This window comes from Momordica charantia, assembly GCF_013281855.1.
Source record: "Momordica charantia cultivar OHB3-1 chromosome 4 unlocalized genomic scaffold, Mcharantia_2.0 BLBB01000004.1, whole genome shotgun sequence".
Lineage (NCBI taxonomy): Eukaryota > Viridiplantae > Streptophyta > Magnoliopsida > Cucurbitales > Cucurbitaceae > Momordica > Momordica charantia.
The window spans coordinates 6350414-6374784 of record NW_028275162.1 but is presented as its reverse complement, the minus strand read 5'-3'; the positions used below and the strand labels follow the sequence as shown (position 1 = coordinate 6374784).

At 35.8% G+C, this 24371-nt stretch overlaps 3 protein-coding genes and 1 non-coding gene across 4 annotated transcripts; 2 read left to right on the top strand and 2 right to left on the bottom strand.

The window, feature by feature from the left end:
- Positions 1–855: 855 nt before the first annotated feature.
- On the top strand, positions 856–12830 carry EX1 (UvrB/UvrC domain protein (DUF3506)). Its single transcript, XM_022280682.2, has 12 exons — positions 856–1415; positions 1686–1802; positions 2024–2089; positions 2518–2624; positions 2913–2994; positions 4446–5192; positions 5328–5451; positions 5679–5854; positions 5996–6070; positions 6190–6282; positions 6406–6569; positions 12210–12830. The coding sequence occupies exons 1-11, from the start codon at positions 1002–1004 to the stop codon at positions 6496–6498; spliced, it is 2094 nt and encodes a 697-aa protein (XP_022136374.1). The 5' UTR covers positions 856–1001; the 3' UTR covers positions 6499–6569; positions 12210–12830.
- Positions 12831–14805: 1975 nt separating this feature from the next.
- On the bottom strand, positions 14806–18075 carry LOC111008178 (nicotinamidase 1). The gene is made up of 5 exons (XM_022280781.2): positions 17741–18075; positions 16790–16973; positions 15789–15922; positions 15521–15706; positions 14806–15161 (listed from the first exon to the last, which is right to left on the bottom strand). The coding sequence occupies exons 1-5, from the start codon at positions 17879–17881 to the stop codon at positions 15048–15050; spliced, it is 759 nt and encodes a 252-aa protein (XP_022136473.1). The 5' UTR covers positions 17882–18075; the 3' UTR covers positions 14806–15047.
- Positions 15984–16054, bottom strand: TRNAG-GCC (transfer RNA glycine (anticodon GCC)). The gene has a single exon. It is a non-coding gene; the product is annotated as a tRNA-Gly (tRNA).
- Positions 18076–20940: 2865 nt separating the features above from the next.
- Positions 20941–24071, top strand: LOC111008144 (Inositol monophosphatase family protein). The gene is made up of 3 exons (XM_022280744.2): positions 20941–21513; positions 22499–22895; positions 23384–24071. Exons 1-3 carry the CDS (start codon positions 21130–21132, stop codon positions 23782–23784), a joined length of 1182 nt encoding a protein of 393 aa, XP_022136436.1. The 5' UTR covers positions 20941–21129; the 3' UTR covers positions 23785–24071.
- Positions 24072–24371: the final 300 nt, after the last annotated feature.

The window sequence follows — 24371 nt, the reverse complement described above, 5'->3', positions numbered from 1 at the left end:
GAAAAACAGTGTCAATTTGAACGTAATTTAGCAATATGACACATATTACTATTTCAAAAGGTCGATGATTCGATTATCCACTTTTAAAATAGATAAATTCATAATCAGCAAAATTATAAAAGTGATCGATCCAACGAAGACCGAATGACATACCAACAAATGAACAAGTTTGATCAAATACTAGCGAATGACAAAATTACATGAATAAATTGTGAACATTGTACCAATTGAACGTAATTTAGCAATAAGACACCTATTACCATTTCAAAATGTTAATTATTCGATTCTCCACTTTTGAAATAGATAAATTTATAACTAGCAAAATTATAAAAGTGAACAATACAACGAAGGCCAAAGGACATACTAACATATGAACAAATTTAAGTTGGATCAAATACCAGTGAGATTACGAAGGACAAAATTACATATACGTCAGTGATAGGAAAGATATCAAAAGAAAAGATGTCTTTATAGAGAAAAACAGAAAAATAGAAGAAAAATAAAGATTAAAAGGTACCCATTCACTTTTGTTACGTTCCTCTCAGAAAGCAAACATTCAAATTATTAACATCTTTAGAGGAGCACATTATATTTGTTATTATTCTTTAGACTTTGAATAAAAAAGAAACTCTCCCAAGACATATTGATAGAACAGGGCAATTGCAAGCTAAATATGGTTTGATGAGAAGAGTCAACCATTTTTAGAGAATTGAAAAAATTCTCCCATGTTTGTCTTGATCTTGAATTCTATGTTCTTCTACATAAAAAGGTTATACGAAAGAACACAGATACGAAATTAGCTCAAAACATCCTTATCCGCTCTCTTTCTCTCTCATACACACAGAAAACTCACAAAATTACAAAAATGGGTGTCACCATTTTCGATTTCTCCACTTACCCATCTCTCAGTTTCTAGCCTCTCACTTCCCTCTCATCTCAATTCACTCCCTCTCTCTGTGTAGAACCATATACACGCACCACAACTGCGCTCTCATCCATCCATGGCTTCCATTTCTCCACCCACTCCTCACCAGCTCTCCTTCTCCACCCCCAAATTCCCTTCATCACCTCCATTTCTGAAGCGATATTCCTCTACTGCACCTTCTCCGTCTTCCCAATTGCATACCATCTGCCACTGCCACAACCCAGATTCGCCATCCCCGTCTGAGCCGTGGGGATGGGGCTCTGCGCTTCAGGACCTCTTTCGAACCGCCCTCAAGCGCTTTGATTCTCTCGTCAACCACGGTGGCGACGGCTTTAAGGACCCGCGTGCCGACGGCGGCGTTCTGCAGGGAGAGCGTGTAGTTGGAGCGGACGAGAAGGATGGAGACGATGATCGGGGATGGGATTGGGATCGGTGGCGCAAGCATTTTGATGAGGTCGATGAGCAGGAGCGTCTTGTTTCTTTTCTCAAGGTAGTTCGCCGTAATTTGTTTGAGTTCTCATGTATTGGGGTTGGTTATTTTCTCGGATCATTCGAATTTTAGGGTCTGAAATGATTAGAATTAAGAAAAGAAGAAAGAGTTTAGTGCAATTTAATAGGAAGAAAAGGGTGGAGGAGGGACTGAATGGAATTACGAGGGAGAAAGCTGAAAAAGAAAAAGGCAAGAACAATGAAAGATTCCCTTTGAAGGGTTATCGAAGAAAAGCTGATTTTGCTTTGTTTTTCGGTTTTTTCTCCGCAGTCGCGCTTAAGTCATGCGGTATATGCAGAGGATTATCAAGATGCTGCTAGGCTCAAGGTGGCGATTGCGGCATTATCTACAAGCGATACTGTTGGCAGAGCGATGTCTCGTCTGCATGTGAGAAAATTTCATACACTGCTCTGGATCATAATTCGAAATATTTTGAATATTGATTCATCTTTACTTCATGTTGTCATTACTTTACTGTACCCAAAAAGGATTCATCCGCTTCACTTTGATCCGTTTTGAGACTTGGACCACCCCGGAAATTTTCCATTTGTTGCTTCAGTGATATAGTTGTTTTGTTTCTTACACTTTTCGTCTTCCTTCTATCACAGAGAGCTGTAGAGGAGGAGCGTTACCGGGATGCAGCCTTTATCCGGGACAATGCTGGTGCTGGGTTGGTGAGATATTCAAAGAGCTTCTAAATGATGTGCTTGTATTTTTTGTCCCCTTTTTGCTGTCATCTGTTCATCCCTTCACCCAATCGGTTGGTCCTTGCAATTTGCATATGCCATAAAGACTAGGTCAAGCATGGTTGTACTTTTTTTGTTTGTTCGTCTCTCCCAAGCTCTAAACTGGTCACTGTTTCTTTAGTTTATTGTCTTTACTTTAGTGTAACTAACGAATCCATTTGTCATAGTCAACCAATTGCTAACCTATTGAGAGTTTTGTAATTAAGATATAATGGACTGAGAATTTTGATTTTACCAGCGATCTTTTTTCTGATTTGGTAATTGCATGGTGCTGGTATTTAATGGGTTGCGTGGTTACATGTAGATGCTCTTCTGGAGCACGTATGATTTTTTTCCGTTTGGTTTCGTCCTCTCAGGTTGGCTGGTGGTCTGGCACTTCAAAAGACAATCATAATCCTCGTGGTTTAATTATTCGAATAACTGCTGAACATGGAAGATATGTAGCAAGAAGTTATAGTCCTCGGTAAGATCTTTGTCCTGATTGTATTGCAGCACAAGTATTTGTCATTTGCTTTTATGTTTCAAACTTTTGGTCATAGTGTGTGTAAATTCTTTCATTCTACTGGCCTTTGATTGATGGAACCCTTTATTCCTATTATTGGACATTGACTCTTTGTTCCTGAATGCTATTTTGCAGTAAGAACAAATAATTCTTCATGCTAAGTCTCTATGACCCTTGTTTTTAAAGATATTTTATTTTTCAACTTCTGCATCAAAGAAAATATTGATTTTTATTTCTCAAATTCCTCAGGCAGCTTGCTACGGCTGTAGATGGTGTTCCCTTGTTTGAGATTTTTCTTAGAGTGAATAAAAAGGGTGAATACAAACAGCAGGTACCTACCTTAGAGAATCTAATTTTACATTCTGTTCTGTGTGAATTGTCTTTTTGTAACATTACTAACATAACCTGTTCATCTAAAATTGTGACTAACATGACATGCTGGGCAAACTGTAAGCGCCATAGAAAGGGGGTTAGTGTGTTGGTCCAATGATTTAAGGATAAGTAGTAAAAATAGGCACCTACGAGATAAGTGATTCAAACTTCGGTGGCATCCTATTCTGGATTTTAAATATATTACAATTTTCTTCTCTAGAAAATGTAGCATCAGATGATTGTATCAAAAGATTGGTTGAGATCTATGTAAGCTTAGTGAGACCCACCACAATTACAAGAAAAAAGATGTTGAATAGCCATAGATATTATTTTGCACATGTAATTCTCTTAAAAAAAATCTGCCTTGCCGTCAAGGAAAAAAAAAAAAATTATCCCTAACATTTACCTTCCCATGTTCTCTCAGGCTGTCATGCATATATTGGAGGGAAAGGGAGAAAAAGGAAAGGAGACTAGAGGATAAGAGAATAACATGTTTGTTCATTAGCGAAACACCTTAAACAACGTTGCACTTTATAGAAGAAATACTAAGAGCAGCAGTACTCATGGTCTCAATATTGCTTATTTAGGGTTGGAAAGTGATTATTTTGATTATGATACTTCTCTAAGATGATAATCTGATAGACTGATCCAACAGATCCAAATAAACAGATCTAATAACACATATTTGTTTTTTGAGATATTTTGAAGATAGAATTGAAGCTTTGCTTTTGGTGTTTACTCCTTGATAGACTTTGGGGAATTGGCCTTTTCTTGATCTGTATTTAGCATTCCAGCTGGTTGTGGCTTAGTTCACGTGTCTCTAGCTTCTATTTGGTTCTTTTTGGAGTTTGGTCTTTGCTTCTGGTTTTATTGAAGTTTTTATCCCTCAAGTGGTCGTGGTTCTGAAGTTCTTTTGGTTTTCCAAGCTTTGTAGCAGGCAGTTTTTGAGTTCTGGTTTAGAATGCTTTCTATTTTTTCTGAGCTTGTATTGCTCTTGTTGTGCTAATTCTTTATTATCTTTCTCTTTTTCTCTCTCTTATTTTTTCACCCCTTTAGGGGATTGTGTCTTGAACATTTTTCCTTTTCGTATATCAATGAAAAGTTCTTTCTTGTTAAAAAAAAACACATATTTGTTTATGTATGGATGTAAATCATAACATAGAAATGTTGGATATGGCTTCTTTCTGATACCATGGTGTGATTGTTTTTTGATAACCGACTTACTTATAAAAAGCTTACATATTTCTTAATTGCTTCTTTTCAAATGATAGATAATCGTCCATGCCCATGTTTAATTCTTATACAATCCCATGGATAGGTTAGTTTTGAGTCGAGTCATTTAGAATTTTGTTTCTAAATGTTATAAGGCTATAATTGGATACTCAAGGTTTTTTTTTTGGTGGTTTTTAGGCTGTATACTTGAAACGGAAAGGAGTTATCTCAGATAGTTCAAATGGTTCATCTAAAGAATTAGATTCACCTAGTCTATTGAATCCTTTAGACCCTGTCGAAGAAAAGGATGATCTTTTCATTATAGGCAGTGAAGAAGCTGAAGATGGCGAGATCAGGAATGAAGATTCTGATATAGCTGTTGGACTTCCAGTCTTTCAGAATATCTTGAGAGATATGATTCCTGGAGTGAAGGTCAAGGTTTTGAAGCTGACAACCCCTGGGAAGGTTGACAAAGACGTGATATCTAAGGTGATTGAGCAAATTATTGAGGAGGAAGAAGATGAAGAAGAGGAAGACGAGGAGGATGGAGAAGGTGAGAAAGACAGTGACTTTGAAGATTTGGAAGTGGAAGATAAAATTAAGGATGACCATCCAGAGAAAGATGCTGAATTGGGTGCTGATGATGGTTTCCTTGAAAATCAAGGGCGAAATGAAGTTGCTGTCAAAATCATTGTTGGTGGTTTAGTGCAGAAGCTTTCTGGTGGGTTTTCTGCTAAAAATGTACTGAGAGTACCTGCAAAGTTAGAAAAGAAGGGGCGTTCTTCATTTTCTTTCTCAGTAGAAAAAGATGCAAACGAACAGGACTCTCATGGAAAGGAACTAAATTCAATAGATAGGAAGTCCAAGCCTCGAGGTCAAAGTAGTATTGAGCATGTTATGCTTGATTTAGCCAAATTTATTGGTAAAGAGAAGATACCGTTGAAGGTTAGTTTGAAATTCTTGCATGGTAATATTGTAGTTGTTGGTCAGTTTACCAATTCTCAAGTGCCAAATTTTTTAGCCTTGCTTTGTTATGCCTTGACAATTTTTTGTCTGGGCTTTATGAAACTGTTATTTCAGGTACTTAAAGATTTGAGTGAGTTAATCAAGCTATCCATCAGCCAGGCACAAAACTATCAACCCCTTTCTGGATCCACGAGTTTCAATCGCATTGAAATACCCACTTCTTCGGATCCCCTAAATGGTATATTTTTTTTTAATGAGAAACACAAGAATATATATTCAAAAACACCCTTGAAAGAGTGGTGGGAAGAAACAGCCTAAGGGCGGAGGGTAGAGATAACCCTCCCCCAAGAAGAACTATACAATCACGGACTTCTAATCTTGTATAAGCTGAATTGGGTGCTTATTCCATTGGAGTATTAAGAAAATTTTACGTGGAGGCATAATTGAGAGTTCATTCTTTTTCAGGACTGTATATCGGTGCACATGGAGTATATACATCAGAAATTATTCATCTAAGACGCAGATTTGGTCGATGGCAAGAGGATGGAGGAGGGGATAAGGAGGAGCCTTCAAAGCTTGAATTTTATGAATATGTAGAAGCCTGGAAAGTTATTGGGGACCCATATGTACCAGCTGGCAAGGTAAATGCTCAGTTTTCACATTTTCCCAAAAGGAAAGCCATTTATTATGACTCCAAATATTTGTACCTGTACAGAAATTAGTTTACTTTGAGTTTCTCTTCAAAATCCCATCAAGTGGTATTGGTGTTCATGGTTTTCCAGGTGGCATTTCGTGCAAAGGTTGGAAAAAGATACCAGCTTCCTCATAAAGGGATAATTCCTGAAGAATTTGGAGTGGTAATTTTGATTCTTGACTTAATATTATATGACACCATCGTCCTTATCTGCGCGACTTCAATCCTCCTCTTCTTTCTTTCTATACTGAACAATCTCATGCCGTCTTGTTTCTTGTGTAGATTGCTAGATATAAAGGACAAGGGAGGCTAGCTGAGCCAGGTTTTCGCAATCCTCGATGGGTTGACGGTGAACTTGTTATTCTTGATGGAAAGGTTCGGACTTCTCTGTTCTTTTATCTTTGTGGTTGCTCAATCAAACCCTGATATATTTTTGGGTGATATTGTTCCATCTGTTATACTAGTACCTAGTTCTTGAGTCTAATCTCTGTCCTGCAGTATATCAAAGGAGGACCTGTGGTCGGATTTGTGTATTGGGCCCCCGAATTTCATTTCTTGGTGTTTTTTAACCGGCTGAGGCTCCAAGAGTAGATTTCATTTTATTTGTAAATTGAAATCTCAGGCTTGTCCATTCACTTGTGCCTTCCACCAATTCTTTAAGGGTAAGCTCATCATCCCTCTTATTTTAGATCATCTATGATGTTAAAAAGTTTTCATAGTTCAGGTACGTGTTCCTTAGCTGACCCAATAAGTTTTAAAATTTTTGGATATTTGATTGTTAGATAGTTCGATTCTTTGAGAATGGATCTTGTTGATTTTCTCTTTTCTTATATATATGAATCTTGCGCACATTGCCCGGGGGTGTTGGGGGTATTGATTGTTTGAAACATCATCTTGGTCAAGTAACTTTTAACCTTTGTCTGTTGGGTTTCCACTCTCTTTCTCATACATTTTTAACAAATAAGAAACCAGATTTCATTTAGGAAATGAAAATTCAAAAAAAAAAAGCACTAAAAGAATGCTCCAACGCCCATGCCACAAAAAGATTCTACAAAACATATAAACAGAAGAAATATAATTACAAAAAGGTCCCCAACAGTAGCAAAGGATAACTAGTAACTGCAAACTTGTTTTATGTTTTTAACAAGAAACAAACTTCTCATTGAATTAATGAAAAGGAATGACAATGTTCAAAGATACAAACTCTCGAAAGAGTGAAAATAAAAGAAAATTACAAGTAAATGGAAAAGAACAAGATAAGCTTAAGCATTAAGAGATAAGGTAAAAGCTCCCCAATTGAAACAAATAAGTGAGGGAGAAAAGTTTTTGAACAAAGGTGATAAAGAGCTCCACTGTGAGGATTTGAATTTAGCCAAACTGAAACGATCCAGAGGAGATTTGCGGCGATCCTTGAAAATTCTGAGAATTTGAATTTTTTATGTCAATAACCCAAATAGAATCTTCTATTCTAAGGCTTTTTTTTAATATAAAAATTATAAGAAACAAAAATTTCATTATCAATAGAGGAAGTACAAAAAGGGGATATGAGATCCCCACATCCAAAGGGGTTACCAAAAGGACTCCCAATTGACGCATGATCACAAAAAAAACTTTAGAAAGGAAAGAAGTCCCAAAAAACATCCCTATTAGTGTCCTCCATTGGAGTATTCTTTTGTTTCTTCAGACTACAGTCTCCATAATAGGGCTATCATCCTGTTGGACCAAAGTATTTTTGCTCAACCGCTGAATGAAGTCCCACTCAGGAGTTGAACGAAGGTATCTGAAGCACTATTGGGGAAACCGGCAGATTTTGAAGATTTTGAATAAATCATACCAACAAGTAGTCGCAAAAGGACAGGTGGAAAAATAGATGCAGCATGTTTTCTTCATTATCCTTGCATAGGACACACCAATTAGGGGAGATCGACACCATTGGCATTCTCTTTTGGATTCTACAGTATGTGTTCAGCCTCTCATACACAAATCTGTGCCTTCATCTTCTTAGGGATTTCAGATCACAAAATCATATTTACACGAGGAAGTAAGGTAGGCATTCTGAATAATCAGCTTGGGGATAAAAGATCTAATCATGAAGACTCCGTTCCTTTCAAATGGCCAAACTTTTGAATCTTCTCTGGGTATTCAGGGTAAAGGCAACTAAGGATGAAGATAATAATGTCCACTCATCCACCTCTGCATCAGAGAGATTCCTTCGAATTTTAGATCCCATGCCCTTTGAGTTTCAGACCAGCATTGGGTGATTACTCTTTTGAATTCACCGCTCTATACAATCTGAGATTAGCCATTTGAAGGGGAGTGTTCACAAGCCAAGGGTCTTTCCAAAAGAGAATTTTATCTCCCTTGCTTGCCACTAGTTTGTACCACTTTTCAGCCTTGGAACTGTATCTACATTGCTAACCTAAGGCCCTACAAATTTGACTGCGCTTTTCAGAGAAGACCACCATTCTTTATTGAAAAGCAGAACTTCTTTAGAATTAATTTGCAGAATTCATTTATGGAAGCAGGCAAACAATGGATTGCTTTTGAGAATTTCTTTCCCTTCGACTAATCAGTGGCCACTCTAATCCCTTAATAATGAATCTGCTAGGATGGGATGAAGCATATAAAGCAAGAAAAAAGATTAAAGGTCTCTCCCTAACTCTCGATCACCCCTAATGTAATTGCTGTCTTCTAACTCAATAACGGAATTCATATTTGTGCGTCTAGAACTAGCAGTCTTGTGGAAGAAAGAAGTGTTACAAAATCTTACTCCAAATTTAATTAAGCCTTCTGCCCTCTATTCAACTCCCTTTTGATCAAAAGTTCCTCCTTCCCAATCAAGTTCAAACTCTCCTTTAGTCTAGTTCGCTCACTCAGGGCACCTCTCATTTCCTGATTCCTCCACTCTTTCCAAAACGTTCACCTTATTCATAATGTCTCGTTCCTTGATTCTATGATCTCCAAAGATCCTCAGATTCCAATCTTTCAACTTTTGTTTGAGCCACCCCAGCCTCTTCATAAACCTAAAACTTGGACCAGCTACATACAACCATTAAAGGGAAAGAAGTCTTAAAAGACCGTTCATGCAACCACATATTTTCACTTTTTTGTTGCATCATCAGTCTCTTATACCAAAGCTGAAAAAGTGGAATAAGGTAGTGTTTGAGGACTTAAAAAACAGGAGATAATCTTTAGAATTAGTGCCTCCGGCAAGAGTCTATGAAAATTTTAAATGAGGAGTTGGTGGATGAAAGAATTGAACTTAAAGAAATTTTAAATGAGGAAGAGTTAGATTGGATGAAGGAATTTTTTTTTTTTGGATAAAGAAACGATTCATTCAACAAGGAGCCGAAATACAACCAAAGGGACAGGGGTCGAGAAGACCCCCTCCAAAAATGAACACCAACTAACAAAGCAAAGCTCTCCAGTCTTGTAGGATCATAGAGAGGCTGTAGTTACAAAAAAAAATTTGTATTTCTATGGCACCACCAAGAAGCTGTGATATGTACACTATTACAAAAAGAATCAAAAGATTTAGACTTATCTTCAAAAGGACGAAGATTCCTTTCCATCCAAATATTCAAAAGATTGGATGAAGGAATTAAAGTTAAAGGGGGACTTCGAGACTCATTTCAGTACTTGGAGACAAAAAGCCACGGGATTAAAAAACACCATTTCAGTACTTCTTACTTCCACATTATAGTTAATTCTAAGAGACTCAGGAATTGTATTTCGTCCCTTGAATTGGGGGATGGAAACATGGGAGCTTTGTCTCAAGAGATAAAGAGGTAAATATTTTGAAGTTTTTCACTGCGTTGTATGCTTTAGTCGTCACTTCTATCATGTTTGTGGAAGGATTTGATAGAACCCGAAAAACTCACAGTATATTGAAATATAAAAGATATAGAAATTACAATAGCTATCAAGTAATTCGAGGTACTTGGATCCTCCCTCTCTTGAGTATTCTTACTCAAGCCTAAGCCATACTACCAATTGCCTACCTTTATCCTTACCCCCTCATCTTATTTATAACTAGAATTCCCTAACCCAATTACTAATTTACCCTTAATACCCTAATAATATCTCCAACCTATCCTAATAGCAATCCTATCAAGATTGTACTGGCATCCCACTGATAGCGAAAAGTGAGAGTTAGACAACTCTTTACACTGGAGGAAATAAAAATTGTGGCATGTAGTTATGATGGGGCTAGGCTCTTGGCCCCGATGGATTTCTTTCAAAATTGTTTGGATTTGTTGAAAGATGATATGGTCTGCATGTTCAACGAATTCTTCGAGAGGTTTGATAAATGTTACTATGAATAGCCTTTCTTCCAAAATAAGCAGGAGCACACAATATTAGGGATTTCAGGCTCATTAGTCTAGTCACTAGCCTCTTTAAGATTATCTCTAAGACGTTGGCAGAAAGGATGAAAAAAGAAGTCAAATCAGGTTAAGAAGAAAGAAGGCATCATCTTTAAAATATACTTTGAGAAGGCTTACAGCTATATCAACTGGGAGTTTCTGGATAAGATCGTATGGGAAAAAGGTTCTGGTTCCATCTTGGAGATAGACTTCAAGAAGGCTTATGATCATGCGAATTGAGAGTCGAGTGGGGAATTGCCTTCAGTCTACTAGTTTCTCTATTTTAATCAACGGCAGATCAAGGGAGAGAGGCTATATCTCTAAATTTGGCAGGAACAGTAGATATCGTTATCCTCGGCAGTTTGTTGACAACACTTTTTTTTTTTGGTTCAGAGAGTAAAGGAGTCTTTTCAGGATCTTACTCAGATCCTACTCTTTTTTTGTAAGAAACATAGAAATATGTGTTAAGCCACAAAAAAGGGACAGCCCTTGGGCTGGGGTAGAGGGAACCCCTGCCTGAAGCTACTACACAAGAATGACTGTAATAATCATCAAAAGGCTGTGATTACAAAATAATTTTTTGTAGTTAGAACACCACCAAAATGCTATATGATGCACACTATTGCAAAATGAATAAAAAGAAGACTTATCTCGATTCTTGGATTTATTTCTTTCTAAAGAAGCCAAAAGAGTGGTTTAGCCGTGCAACTCCACAAAATCTTAGCTTTTCCTTTCATCTCCATCTCGAAAGAGCTTCTACCAGCCAATCATATACTCACCTTTCTTTCTTTCCAAAGAAGCCAGAAGAGCGATCCAGCTGCGCAACTCCACAAAATCTTAGCTTTCCCTTTCAATCTCCATCTCGAAAGAGCTTCTACTAGCCAGTCATATATTTTCCTCGGGAAGCAACCTGAGAGCCCAAGCCCTCTCATGATAAACACCCAACTATCATAAGCAGATGGGCAGTGGAGGAGGGTAGGGTTTATGCTTTCACTATCTTTGAGGCATAAACCGCAAATAGATGGAGACAGCATCCACTTAGGAAATTTTATTTGAATAATCTCATGAGTAATTAGGCTTATGAAGGCCAGAGACCACAGAAAAAACTTGACTCTTTTTGGGTACTTGACTTCCAAATAAGCTCTATCAACGGGGTCTTTAGGCTACATGTTCTTTTAGTTGATGTTGAGTCTTGAAGTAATAGGGAGAAATGTTCCTTTTCAAGTTATATTGTGACGAAGGTAAACTCAAGAGGTGGGCCAGTTGAGTGAGGTCATTTCTCTCCATTATCATATCTAGGCCAGCCTTTGGGTTGCAACCCTAGAGCACCTTGAACTTTTGACATTTGATGAACTATTCATGTTGGATTTTCTTTTCCAAACGGACAATACAAAAAAACAGCCCAAACCAAGAGGAGGCCAAACCAAAAACAAGAGCAAAACCCAAATAAAACTAAACAAAATGGCTCAAACTAACAAGAATAATAAACAGAGCATAATTACAAAACTCTGGTTCCAGACACCTAAAGAGGGTATCGAACCTTGTCATAGACCAAACCTCCTCCACGACATCTCTATCCCTAAAAATTCTCTTGTTTCTCTCCAGTTAAATGTTCCACAAAGCAACTAAAAAGGTAGTTCTCTTTATTTAAAAAGTGATGGCTTATTTTTGCGCTTCAGGCGTGGATCAGCTTTGTGGATGCATGTTACTTTGTTGGATGGAGGGTTTAAACTTGGAAAAATCATTTTCTATTTAGTGGCTCCCGCTTCCTTTCCTCTACCCCTGACGACTAATTTTCTCATTAACCTAAGTCAATTTGAATTCTGTTGCTGATTGGAGTTTTGATCTGAATTTACTAGATAGTTTTAATATGGAGTGTGTGAAAATATCTGCAGCAATCTGCTAATGACCATTTTCTTCCCAAATTTTCTACTGCAGTTATAACAGTTTTAGAGGATTTAAAGCCCTCGTTTAAAGATAAGCAGTGTAGCAAGCAAGACGAACCATTTATTACCCAACTGACTTATCACTCGTAAGAACACTGGTCTGACAAACTCGATCACCAAACCTTTGTCCACGCTAACGCCTGGTTCTGAAAATTTCTTCCTTTTTCTGGGAAATTCTTTATATGCTTGTATATATTAATCTGTTCCTTTGCTAAATCAATTCTCAACCATCAAGTTTTGATGTGATATATGAACAGTGCTGTAGTTTAATGCCCATTGTTTTAGATCTCGTTGCGTTGTACTAGATGAAGATATCATGTATAAGACGGTTTTCTGGAGGTTACTTGAGGAATCATATATGGCTGTAGTTCAGTTTGGAGTCCGGAACAAGAACCATTAGACTCATCTGTTCATATCATAGCAAGCGTAGCATTATTATGAATTATGTTCTCTCTAATGTAATCTCCTCTCATGGTTTGTACTCATCTCTGGCTCTGGCTAATGCTTGTTTGTTTACGCTTAGTTTCTAGGCATTCTGGTTAATTCTATAGAGATGTATAATTTTCTTGATGTTTCTAGTCAAAATTAATGGATTAGAAATCCAATTTGTCTATGAACTTTCTGGATGGTCTCATTTTTGTCTCGAAACTTTGGGTATATTTTAGTTCCTAAATTTTTCTAAAGAGCCAATTTGGTTCGACATTATTTTGCCATTAGATAACTTGATTTTAAATGTGTATTAATTTGTTGATGTTCGTGTATTTGGAATAATATAAATTAGCTAAGTTGGGTACTGGGTGGATGAACATAAGAGGTAGAATAAATAATAGCAAAACTAAAATGATAAATTTTTTAAAATATAAAATATTTTGAAGTTTTAAGACCAAAATAGTCATTTTTTCAGTTTGGAGATTTGAATGGGGAGATTGAAAATGAAATAAATCTGAAATTTGAAGGATCATACAACTGCGATTGCTTGAGATTATTAAGGATTCTTAAGATTGAATTCCATTTTGATTTTTCAATTTTTGTATTTATTTTTTTGAGTTAAAAAAGGCTTTTATTAAATAAATTAACTTGCCATAAAGGTTACAGGAGTGAGACCATCAGCTTTCACACGGCTAAGAAACCAAATAACCAAATAGGAAAATCATAAAGCCAAAGAAGGGCCTATTTATAGAAATAGCATTTCCAGCCGGAATATGAGTGGTCCTATTTCCCTCACGACCATTTAACCACCCCTAATCCTTCTCTATCAGTTTAACGAGGAGGTTAGATTCGATCACCACCTTACTGAAATCCATCCAGGGAAGAAATTATCGTCGCTTGTATCCGATTTTCATCATCACGGATTAAAATCTCTATTCCGGACTTTCCAACGGAGGTGGTACACGCTGCATAAGTAATGATTTTTAAGAACCCCTTTGGAGAGGGACACCCGACGACGGGATTGTAGGAGGGGGAGTGGGGAGTGAGGAGTGAGGAATCAAATTCATAATTTTTTTTTATTGGAGGTATGTGATATTATTGCTGAGCTATGCTTATTTTGGTGAATTAAGTTTTTTTATTTTATTTTATTTTATTTATGTGATTCCAACATTTTTAACGGAATAGTTTTTTCTTTTATTTATTTTTTATTTAATAAACTTCATGGAAGAACCGTAAAAATGGGCACCATATCTTATTTGTCATTATTTGATATTTAATGAAATAAAAATAAGCAACTACGTAGATATGATTTAATAGATAATTCTAAAAAACATATAAAAATAATAAAACAACTATTAGCACCATTTAAATTTTACAAATGCATTAATATCACTTACTATGAGATCTTGGATTTAAGCTTTGTACTGGTTACTATATTGCTCAACTCAAACAGCAAATTTCTATCATAAGAATTCAAGCTACATGACATCGATTTTAAGAAATAATTAAAAAATGAAAAAAAAAGGAGAGAGAGGAGGAGGGAAGTGAATTGAGAATGTTGCTTCCAAAATTTGGTCGAGCTAGACTAGGATGCTCTTACCTTAGGGATTAACATTTGTATTACTCGTCCTAACACCTTCCGATGACTAATTCATTATTTGGATCAGAGTAAAATGAGGAGAGAAATAACATACCTCGTGGAAGGGTTTTAGTTATCGTTTTAGGGGTATCTTCTCATATCTGGGTCGTACCATCGACAAGTCTATGGTTAGAGGGTCTCGAAGATTGTTGGATGGCAGAATCACGATCCGTGTTTGGTTATGGGATCGTTTGCCTGAGGTTATGACCTGAGCTATCTCTCAGGCTTATCTATGAGTGGGTGGGGCCCACAGGCCACGTGGCTTTCTATGGTGATGGTAGGATTTTACTCCTAACAAAGAATACTGGCAAACTAGGAACTGTGCATTAATGTATTGTTTGCTGAACATTCTCGCACGCCATTAGATTATTTCATATATTAGATATTTAACCTCCTTGAATAAGAGGGAGGGATTGAGACCATGCTCTAATTATATCATTATATAATTAATTATACTACAGGTTATAATTTGTAAGAGAAAAATAGAGAAATGACACATAATTGATGTTGACACAGATAATAAATAACAATATATTTTTATTCCTCAATTTTACACGAAGATACTAGTTAAATAACAATATATTTTTATTCTCTACACGAAGAGACTAGATAAATAACATAGATAACTACCATCATTGTCCTTTGGTGGCAACTTAACTAATTAATTTAAGTTAAAAACATACTCGATTGCTAAAATAGATGAACATCATCTTCCATTTATTTATTTCATTATAACTCTTTCCTCTAAAGATAGTGGACTACTCAAACAAGGTGGATTGATGTGTTGGCTTCTTCAGCGGTTCCTATCGATATTTTGTTGGCAATGATGGCCCCCCTTTCCTTCGCCATGTATAGGCCTATATGGTGCATCAACTCCTGCCATAAAACAACAATTCAAATCGTTAGGGTTATATAGTCTGTTCCAGTTCTCTTACGAAACTTTTGTTATCAACCAAAAACTAAGTTCAACCAGTGAAATATAGAAAAGTGAATGCTTAAATTCGGGAAGCTTCTAGTTCAGTTGTGGGACCGCAACATTCACTTTCTTTCTCTTTTACCTAACTTATTTTCTTTTTACACATGTTTTTTCTCATCAACCTCCCCAAGTTCACACCCTTTCTTTTTTTTTCCCCTCATATATATCACTTTTTAACCATAATAATAATTCCCAAAAGAGAGAGAGAGAGAGAGAGAGAGAGAGAGAGAGAGAGAGAGAAGAAAAAGGAAAATGTTACCTGAGGATGGGCGAGAGCTGCCTTGGTGCTTGTAGCAACATGGAGAGGGACGTCAAAGGTAGCACAGGCCTGAGAGTACAGAACGACGTCGTTCAAAGGGCTCAGAAACCCTAGATTCCTCGCCGACATCGTCGAGCACACAAAGTCCAGCACGCAGATGTCCGTACAAATCCCGACTACCAAAAGCTTCATCATCCAGAAACCAAAACACATTTTCAAAACAAAAAATCATTCAGATTAAAAAAAGTAAAAAAGAAGAAATTATTACAGATCTGATGCGGTTGTTCTTGATCCAGTCGACGAACACGTTGGAACCATCGGGCTGGAAGGAGCCGAGGTAGCCGTCGAAGCAGTCCTTGCGCCTCATCGTCACGTTCGCCTCCTTCTCCAGCCATTCCAGAGCTGTAAAAAAATAAAAATTAAAAAAAAAAATACTAAATTATTTATTGGTTGGAATAAAAATTGCACCAGCCGGGAATCGAACCCGGGTCTGTACCGTGGCAGGGTACTATTCTACCACTAGACCACTGGTGCTTTTGTTCGTTCTCTTACTAATTTTAAAATTGGTACGTTTTGTGTTAGAATAACTTGTTTTTACAAACCCGATTTTATATCAAGAAATTACGAAAGTATTATTTTTCTAAAACTAATTCTAATAATATTTTAGTTTTGAAATCATTAAATAACCTGGTGAAACCGTCTCTTCAAATAATGATTTTTTTAGTACAACATGTAGGGAAGTGGATTCAAACTCACAACCTCTTGATTGTGTTAAGGATCCTATACTTATATGATAAGGAACTTAATTAGGGTTTATAATAGACATGTGCTACTCCTTATTAATTGGTTTGATGGAACCCATGAATATTAATAGGTTGGAGATATATGTCGCTCGCTATGCTTTGCCATGACGGAGTTGGATACATAAATTTTGTCCAACATAATCCCACTTCCCATATTAGGTTTACTAATTTCATAGACTATATGAACCTATATAAACTTAATCTTAAGCTTATAAATTTACTATCTAGACTTCGTACTTGCATTTTCAAATAATAGACCCACGAACTAAATACACAAATCATACAAAATTAAGTTTCTTTTAACCCACTTATAAAAGCCACGAGCCAAATATCTCCTTCATGTCAATATCAATGCACCAAAAAGGCTGCAAAATTTTGTGGCCATTTACTCTGTTCTTTATGCAATTGGGAGCAAGAAAATCTGTGTGGTTTCATTAGGAGAGAGATAAGAGGGAGAAAGACTTGCCTGGAACCAAGTTGGATTCATGAGAACCAGAAATACAGTGGGGAGGATATGGCTCCTCAGGCTTGTTTGGTTGGTGAGAATCAAGAAATGCCAATATAGGCCATTTCTTCTCACAGAAAGCTCTCGCAATCCTTGCTGATTCTTCTACCATTCCAGAAATCTGCCTGTTTGGCTCTCTTGGTGCCTGAAAACAAACAAACAAAAAACCATCTCAAACTTCTAATTCTCAGTTTTATTTGCACAAAAACCACTAGTGTGGGATGTTGAAAATTGGAAATGCGACCATAAGTTTCACGTTGGTTCGATAAGTAGAAGAGCATAGGTATACAAGTGAGGAAGAACAAAGTTATGTGAGAGAGAATATCTTTATTGATAGGAGACGTTTTAGATGAAACCAAAAGCAAAGTCACGAGGGCAAAAATGTGGAGGGTCCAAAGATTCAAATATAGTCCTATGTTGGTAAGAAGTGAAAGTATTTCGCGACAAAATAATGACAACAATTCTATTGATCCGAGGCTTTTGGATAGAACCTAAAGTACTCAAGTCTAAAATGGATAATATCATACCAAATTGTATAAATGTGGTGAAGTCCCCTACGAGCTTCGGACAAGGCACAACATACAGAATCAAACAGATAGTTTCAGTTTCTTAGAAGTTTTGACAGAATGAACACTAATTACACTAACCAATCATCATTGACACGATGAGGCATCGGATGAAAGTGAAACAAATGAGTAAGCCAATCAAATAAAATAAGGGCAAACAAGCCAAAATCGAAAGATTTGAGGAAACTTGAGGAACGCAGAAGCATAGCAGCAAATAGATAAGATCAAAAGAAGCAAGAACGCCCAGAAACTTGCCAAACTTTTCAGACTAAGTCGCAGAAGCATTTTATCAAACAGGTCGTGTGCAAAAAAATAAACAAATAAAAACAGAGTACAAAAGTCCTACCAGATTTCCAGCGCCAACAGTGCAGAAGCCATTGATGATATCAACAAGAACAAGGCCATTCACAGCATCTTCGGCCAAAACCACAGACTCCTGCTCCAGCGGGATCTCCTTCTTCAAGAGATCGATGGCGCTCGAAACCATTTCTTAGAAAAAAAAATCGGAGAGAAGATGAAGATAGAGAGAGTTCACCGATCAATTATTGTCCCGATGCAGTTGGAAATTTATGCGATTGGGTCAGTTCAACAAGTCAAAAAGAAGATATCTTTGAAATTTCGAATACTATTTTTGTCTTCTTCACTTCACTATTGGGTTTATGTGTGTAGCAAAACGGAGGAAATTTCTTTGCTGACAGTGGCGAGGCTACAATCAGTCAAAAATAATATCTTTGCATTCATAAGAAATTTGATATGTTTTAAATATAAATAAAGTAATACTAAAAAGTATACTTATATAAATAGAGATTACAAACATACACGTGTAGGGCGTAGTGTACGTGTGTGTATATCTGTACGTATACAGTGGCTCAATAACAAATGATTGGATAACGTAATAGTATGGACACTCACCCTCGAGGAGACGAGGACGACGTCTCAATGCTAGTGCAGAATTTTTTTAGTACAATATATTGAGATGGTACTTCGAATCCACGATATTTTAGTCGGAGATAAGTGTCTTAACTAATTGAGTTAAGTTCAAGATGACATGTAATTTTATAAGTTAGTTTCTATCTATTGTTCTATAACAGCTTCATCATCGGGTCCAAGGCCTAAAGGTCGGTCAAAGTCCAGCCCAAGCCCAATCCAAACTCAATCCTTTGACTGGCCCGACCCAATCCAATCCTTCTATTAATTGGATTAGATATGGATATTCATTTTTTAATTTGGGCCAACCCGTTTGAGCCGTATTTGGATTGGCCCGTAGGGCCGGCCCAAAAACCCGATCCAATATTTATTAATATTTATATCATATAATATTAATATATTCTTTTATTATTTATTTATTATAAAAAAAATTAGATACCTTATGGTAGGATCTTTTGTTTCCCCTCTTAAATAGGTACAAGAGACTCTACCACTCTCCAATATCTCATTTTAAATATATCTAATATTTAGGTTGTAATTTTTAAAATTTTTTAATATAAAATTTTCTTATAAATATCAATCTTCTTTTCTTTTTCTTCACTCAAATTCTAATTCTAATTCTCAATCTTAAATCCTCTCAAGTTTCAAAGTGTTTAAATTTTCAATTTCTCTGGTAAAAAGCTATAAATTTAATTTTAAAAATAAAAATATAATTTTTAAAAATAAGGCAACTTAAATTTATAAAATATGATACAATAAAATTTATTAGTAAGATTATAAAAATAACAAAAAATGTACCAAAAATTATATAAAAACACATATTGTAGAATTTAAAAATAAAAAACTTAATTTGGAAATTATTTAAATTTTAAATTTTAATAATTAAAAATAAATTAATATACGGGTCGATCCAAAGGGCCGATCCAAGCCCGATCCAACTCCGACTTATCAACTTAGGCCCATGGATTGGGCTATGAGCCTAGGTTTGAGTGGTCGGGCCGAGCCAAGCTTGGCCCAAACAATACTTGAGGCCCGTAAGGCTTGGGCCTCGACCAAGCTTGGGCCATTACTTCTTTGGGCTGGCCGGCCCAGCCCAAAGATGAGGCTGGTGAGTTCTATTTGAACTTTGTTTATATATATATATAAATTAAAGTATTTATTTTATTTTAAAAAAATGCAAATGCCACACGTCAACAAATACCATTTAAGACTTCAAAGGCCCACGTTAGCATTTATACTAACATGTTTAACTCTATGAACCATTTAGAATCATTTACTAAAGGTTGAGGACTAGATTTCACTTTTTAAAACCTATGGATTAAATTAAAATCTATGGGAAAACAAAATTTGAACGAGATAACCACGAATGTTAAGGGAAGATTGGTTTCATTGAAAATAATAATTATATTTTAAAAAAGAATGGTGGGACCATGACTTATTGGTCAAGAGATGTGTCAATTACGAACTAAATTAGGTTGGCGAGAGTTCATTGTTAAAATATATATATATATATATATATATATTAATTATCAAGTGAGAATTTAAGTAATTTTTCTTTCCTTCTTAATATGATAATTTAAATGAGGGGGTTATTGAACCGTTTTTCTTGTATCGAAGTCAAAAGAGACAGACGTTAGTTTTTCTTAATAAAAGAGAAATTAAATAGTGTTTGGTTGGAAATCTAAATTTTGTTTAAAGTATTCAAGTTCACTCAATCAAATGAAGTGAGTGAATATGTTCTTGACATTTGACATATTTGTTTTTTAGAACTGTTTTAATTATTACATCTTTTACGTTTTCAGTGTTTTTAGATTTGAAATTTTAAATTTTAAGATAACTTTGGTAAATATATATATATTTTTTGTTATAAATTAATTTTATTTTTTTGGTTAAAAGTAAAAAATGTAAAATATAATATATTATAAATAGTAAAATAATAATTATATAAAATTTATAACAAAAAATATTAATAAATTAATTAATATTATTTTAAATTAAACTAAATATTTGGTGGTAATTATTGATAGTTTAAACTTATATTGAAACTAAACACATATGAAAATATTGAAAACAAACGTACCATTCATTGAATCATTTATTTTTAGATATATGTTTTCTGATTATTAATCAAACAAACTAAGTATTTGTTTCTCAATATCTATTCCAATTATCTCAGCTAATAATATCAACAATCTCATGATACCAAAAATATTACCATTTCACCCTGCTCAAATTTACCGAACCTTCCATCCAAGGTTTTAAATGTCAATATCTCAATTTTATGGAAATATCGATAAAATGTCAATGTCAATGAATATTTTTGTAAAAGTTATAGAAATTAAAAAATCGTAAAAAATATTTAAATTAATAAATAAATATTTTCATATTTCTAAATAAATTAAAAAATAATTAACATTAATATTATGTATATATTAGTGACATTTTATTGATATGATATTTTTTATATTATGTCAATTTTTATTTTTGTATTAAAATGAAAATGTCAATTTATCCATTGTGCGGACGTGGAACCCAAATCATCATTTCATCCAACCAAAAAAAGAAAAAAAAACAGTTATTTTATAGGAAAAAGGGGCGGCGTTACCTACCACCACTGGTCCACTACCGGTAGCAGCCAATTTGACTTTGCCCAACTTGTTCCGAAGCGACCAACCGCAATCCCGAGTCCCATCGTCATTCCTCATCCTTCTTTTTCTTCCATGAATTCCCAATCCATCCATCCATCCATCACTATGATTCCATGTCCATCAATTTCCCTCAAATCTCAGAATCAATCCGCATAATACTATGCAATCCACCATCACTCCCCCTTTCAATCCCGCCGTTTCTTTTCCGCCAAATCTCCCTCGTTTCGCGCCAATAATCCGCCATTTTTGCCCACCGACCAAGCTTCGGATGTCGATTACTACGGCTTCTTCGCCGCCTGGGCTCGTTGTCGGGTCGCAAACCGGCGCCGCCACTTTGACGGATTTTGTGGGGAAAGGAGGGATTGGTGTGGGAGATGACTTGGTCGTGCTGTTGACTCATATTCAGTATGCTTGCAAGAGAATTGCGGCTCTCGTCGCTTCTCCGTTCAGTGCCGATCTTGGGAAGCCGGCGGGTTTGGCTGCCGACGGAGGTGCCGTTGCTGGCTCGGAGAGGGATGCACCCAAGCCGCTCGACATTGTGTCTGTAAGAAATTTTCCACTGATTTTGGATATTGATTGATCTGGGAATCTCTTTGCCTCCGTCATTAGTCGATGAATTTTGAATGCATTTGTTTTCTGAATCTAATTAATCTCATGGTTGACTTTCAGTTTTCTGCATCCAGATTGTTCTGATTAATGTTAGCGACTAGAAAACAATGGATGTTTCAGTTTCAACTATATGAGAATGAGATCAAGTTCAGGTTGAGCAATTAGCAGCCTCTTTTTTATGTTAGGCTAAAATATATATTAGTCAAATTACGAGTTTAGTTTCTGAAGTTTTGCGTCTACGAAGTTTCTAAACTTTAAATCGTGTAATAGGTCTCTAGAGTCTAGTAGACTTTCAAAATTTTGTATTTAATAGGTCTCTTAACTTTAAAAGTGTCTGATAGTCAGGATCGACTAATTAGAATAATGATCTAAATTATATGTCTAATAGACCTATAAATTTAAAAAAATGTTTATCAGTTCAAAGACTTATTAGAAACAAAATTGAAAGTTTAGATACTTATTAGACACTTGTTAAAATTTAGGAAAGACACGTCACTAAAAGTTAAAAAGGGGATTAAACATATAATTTAACCAAATAAATTTGGTCCTTCAACATTCACTCCTTTTTCATTATTACGGTGGTTCTAGTTTTAAATGGACATTTGGCTGAAGTTTTATGATGTATGGGATTAAGAAGTTTGGGTTTATTATAGTTTTTAAATAATTGACAAGTTTAAGGGCATCATCAAAACATGTATAACTTCCAAGCCTAAATTGCAGACAGGCATATGATATAATTCAAGAGGCAAAAAGGAATATTACAGTCAAAACATTTGTCTGGAAAATTTTAATTTTATTAGTGAAGCGCCATTCCACAGTAATATTACCTACCAAAATGCTAGTATTGTGTCTTGGTTTCTTTGCAAATATATTATGAAGAGAAAAAGTAAATTCTGGGAAACAATCTTTCTCATCCACAGAATGAAATCATCTTATCGTCTCTTAGAAATTCTGGAAAAGTTGCTGTGATGGCTTCAGAAGAAGATGATGAACCAATTTGGATTAGGGACGATGGCCCATTTGTGGTGGTGACAGATCCTCTTGATGGCTCTCGAAATATTGATGCATCGATACCTACCGGCACAATTTTCGGGGTTTATAAACGTCTTGTTGAACTCGATAATTTACCGAGAGAAGAGAAGGCCGTGCTTAATTCTCTACAGAGTGGGGCTAAGCTTTTGGCAGCTGGATATGTTCTCTACTCATCAGCCACAATACTCTGTGCCAGTTTTGGTTCTGGAACACATGCCTTTACACTGGACCATTCAACAGGAGACTTCATTCTTACTCATCCACATATCAAAATTCCTCCTCGAGGTAACATTTCGGGTTCCATGGTTTCAAGATATAACGTGAGATTGATATGATCTGCCCGTATAGTTCAGCAGCATTGAAATAGGGAAAATTAGAATGACTTTATGTTGGCATTTCCTTGTATTATATACCTTTTCCCATATGACCCAATTGTCTTCTTTTAGTCTGCAAATGGTTCTAGGCATAACCCCCTTTGATCCATTTTAAGCTACGTCCCTATAGACCTAAGTTCATGTTATGAATATTAAGAGGGCATATTACTCATTAGCTAAGGAGATTGATGATGGGATGACTATAAATCAAGTAGATTGGAGCGGTTTTAGACGAGCAGACTTTGGAGAGTAGTTTTGAGAGAGTATCAGAAACTTGTGTTCCTTTTGTCTACTTTGGTTCAAATCTGTTGATCTTGTTTGGAGATTGTTTTATAAACATATCAAGAGACAGGGTAAGGATCTTTAGGACCTTATTTCACTTGCTTTCTTATTGTTCAGGTCAAATATATTCTGTAAACGATGCGAGATATTTTGATTGGCCGGAGGGATTGCAGCGATATATCGACACAATCAGACAGGGGAAAGGCAAAAATCCTAAGAAGTACTCCGCCCGTTACATATGTTCCTTGGTTGCTGACCTCCATCGAACTTTATTGTACGGTGGGGTGGCAATGAATCCGAGGGACCATCTTCGTTTAGTGTACGAGGCAAATCCTCTTAGCCTCCTTGTCGAGCAAGCAGGAGGCCGAGGTTCGGATGGTAAGAACCGAATTCTTTCAATGCAGCCAGTTAGGCTGCATCAAAGGCTGCCTTTGTTCATGGGAAGTTTGGAGGACATGGAGGAGCTCGAAAGCTATGGAGATGTACAGCAGAAAGTGAATCCCGGTTATGAAGTTTGAAGATGTGATCAATGGACAAAGAAAGCTCCAAGAAAATGTATGAATCAACCTTCAAAAAGGTCAGTCTCTAGATTTTGTGTATTTTTTTTTTCTTTGCACATATTTTCCAGTGGCTTGGCATGCTTTTCTGGAAGGGGTAGATAAAGTGTAGAGTAATAAGTAATAACAGTAAATTCTGACAGCATGTGAATCATAGTTATTTGCAATCTGAATACTGATGCTCTTTTACTGGTAAAACAAAATTTAGAGCTTTTATGAAGATCCTAACAGTCCATATTTGAAACTCATATATAGGTTTCTCTGTGTTCATTGATCATACAAATTGACACTAATGTGGTTTGATAATGTTGTTGTTTTGTATTCTTTTTCGTTTTTAGTTTTATGTTTTTCAAATTATTATTATTATTATTTTCAAAATTTGACTTAGATTGTTTATAAAAACTACATAGTAATATTTCTAAACTAATAATATTTCTAAAGTTTAAATTTTAAAAAACTGTAAACAAAAAATGGAGAGGCTGTTTGATGACCATTTAGTTTTCTTTTTTCATTTTTGGTTTCTAAAAAAGATTCTATTTTTCAAAATC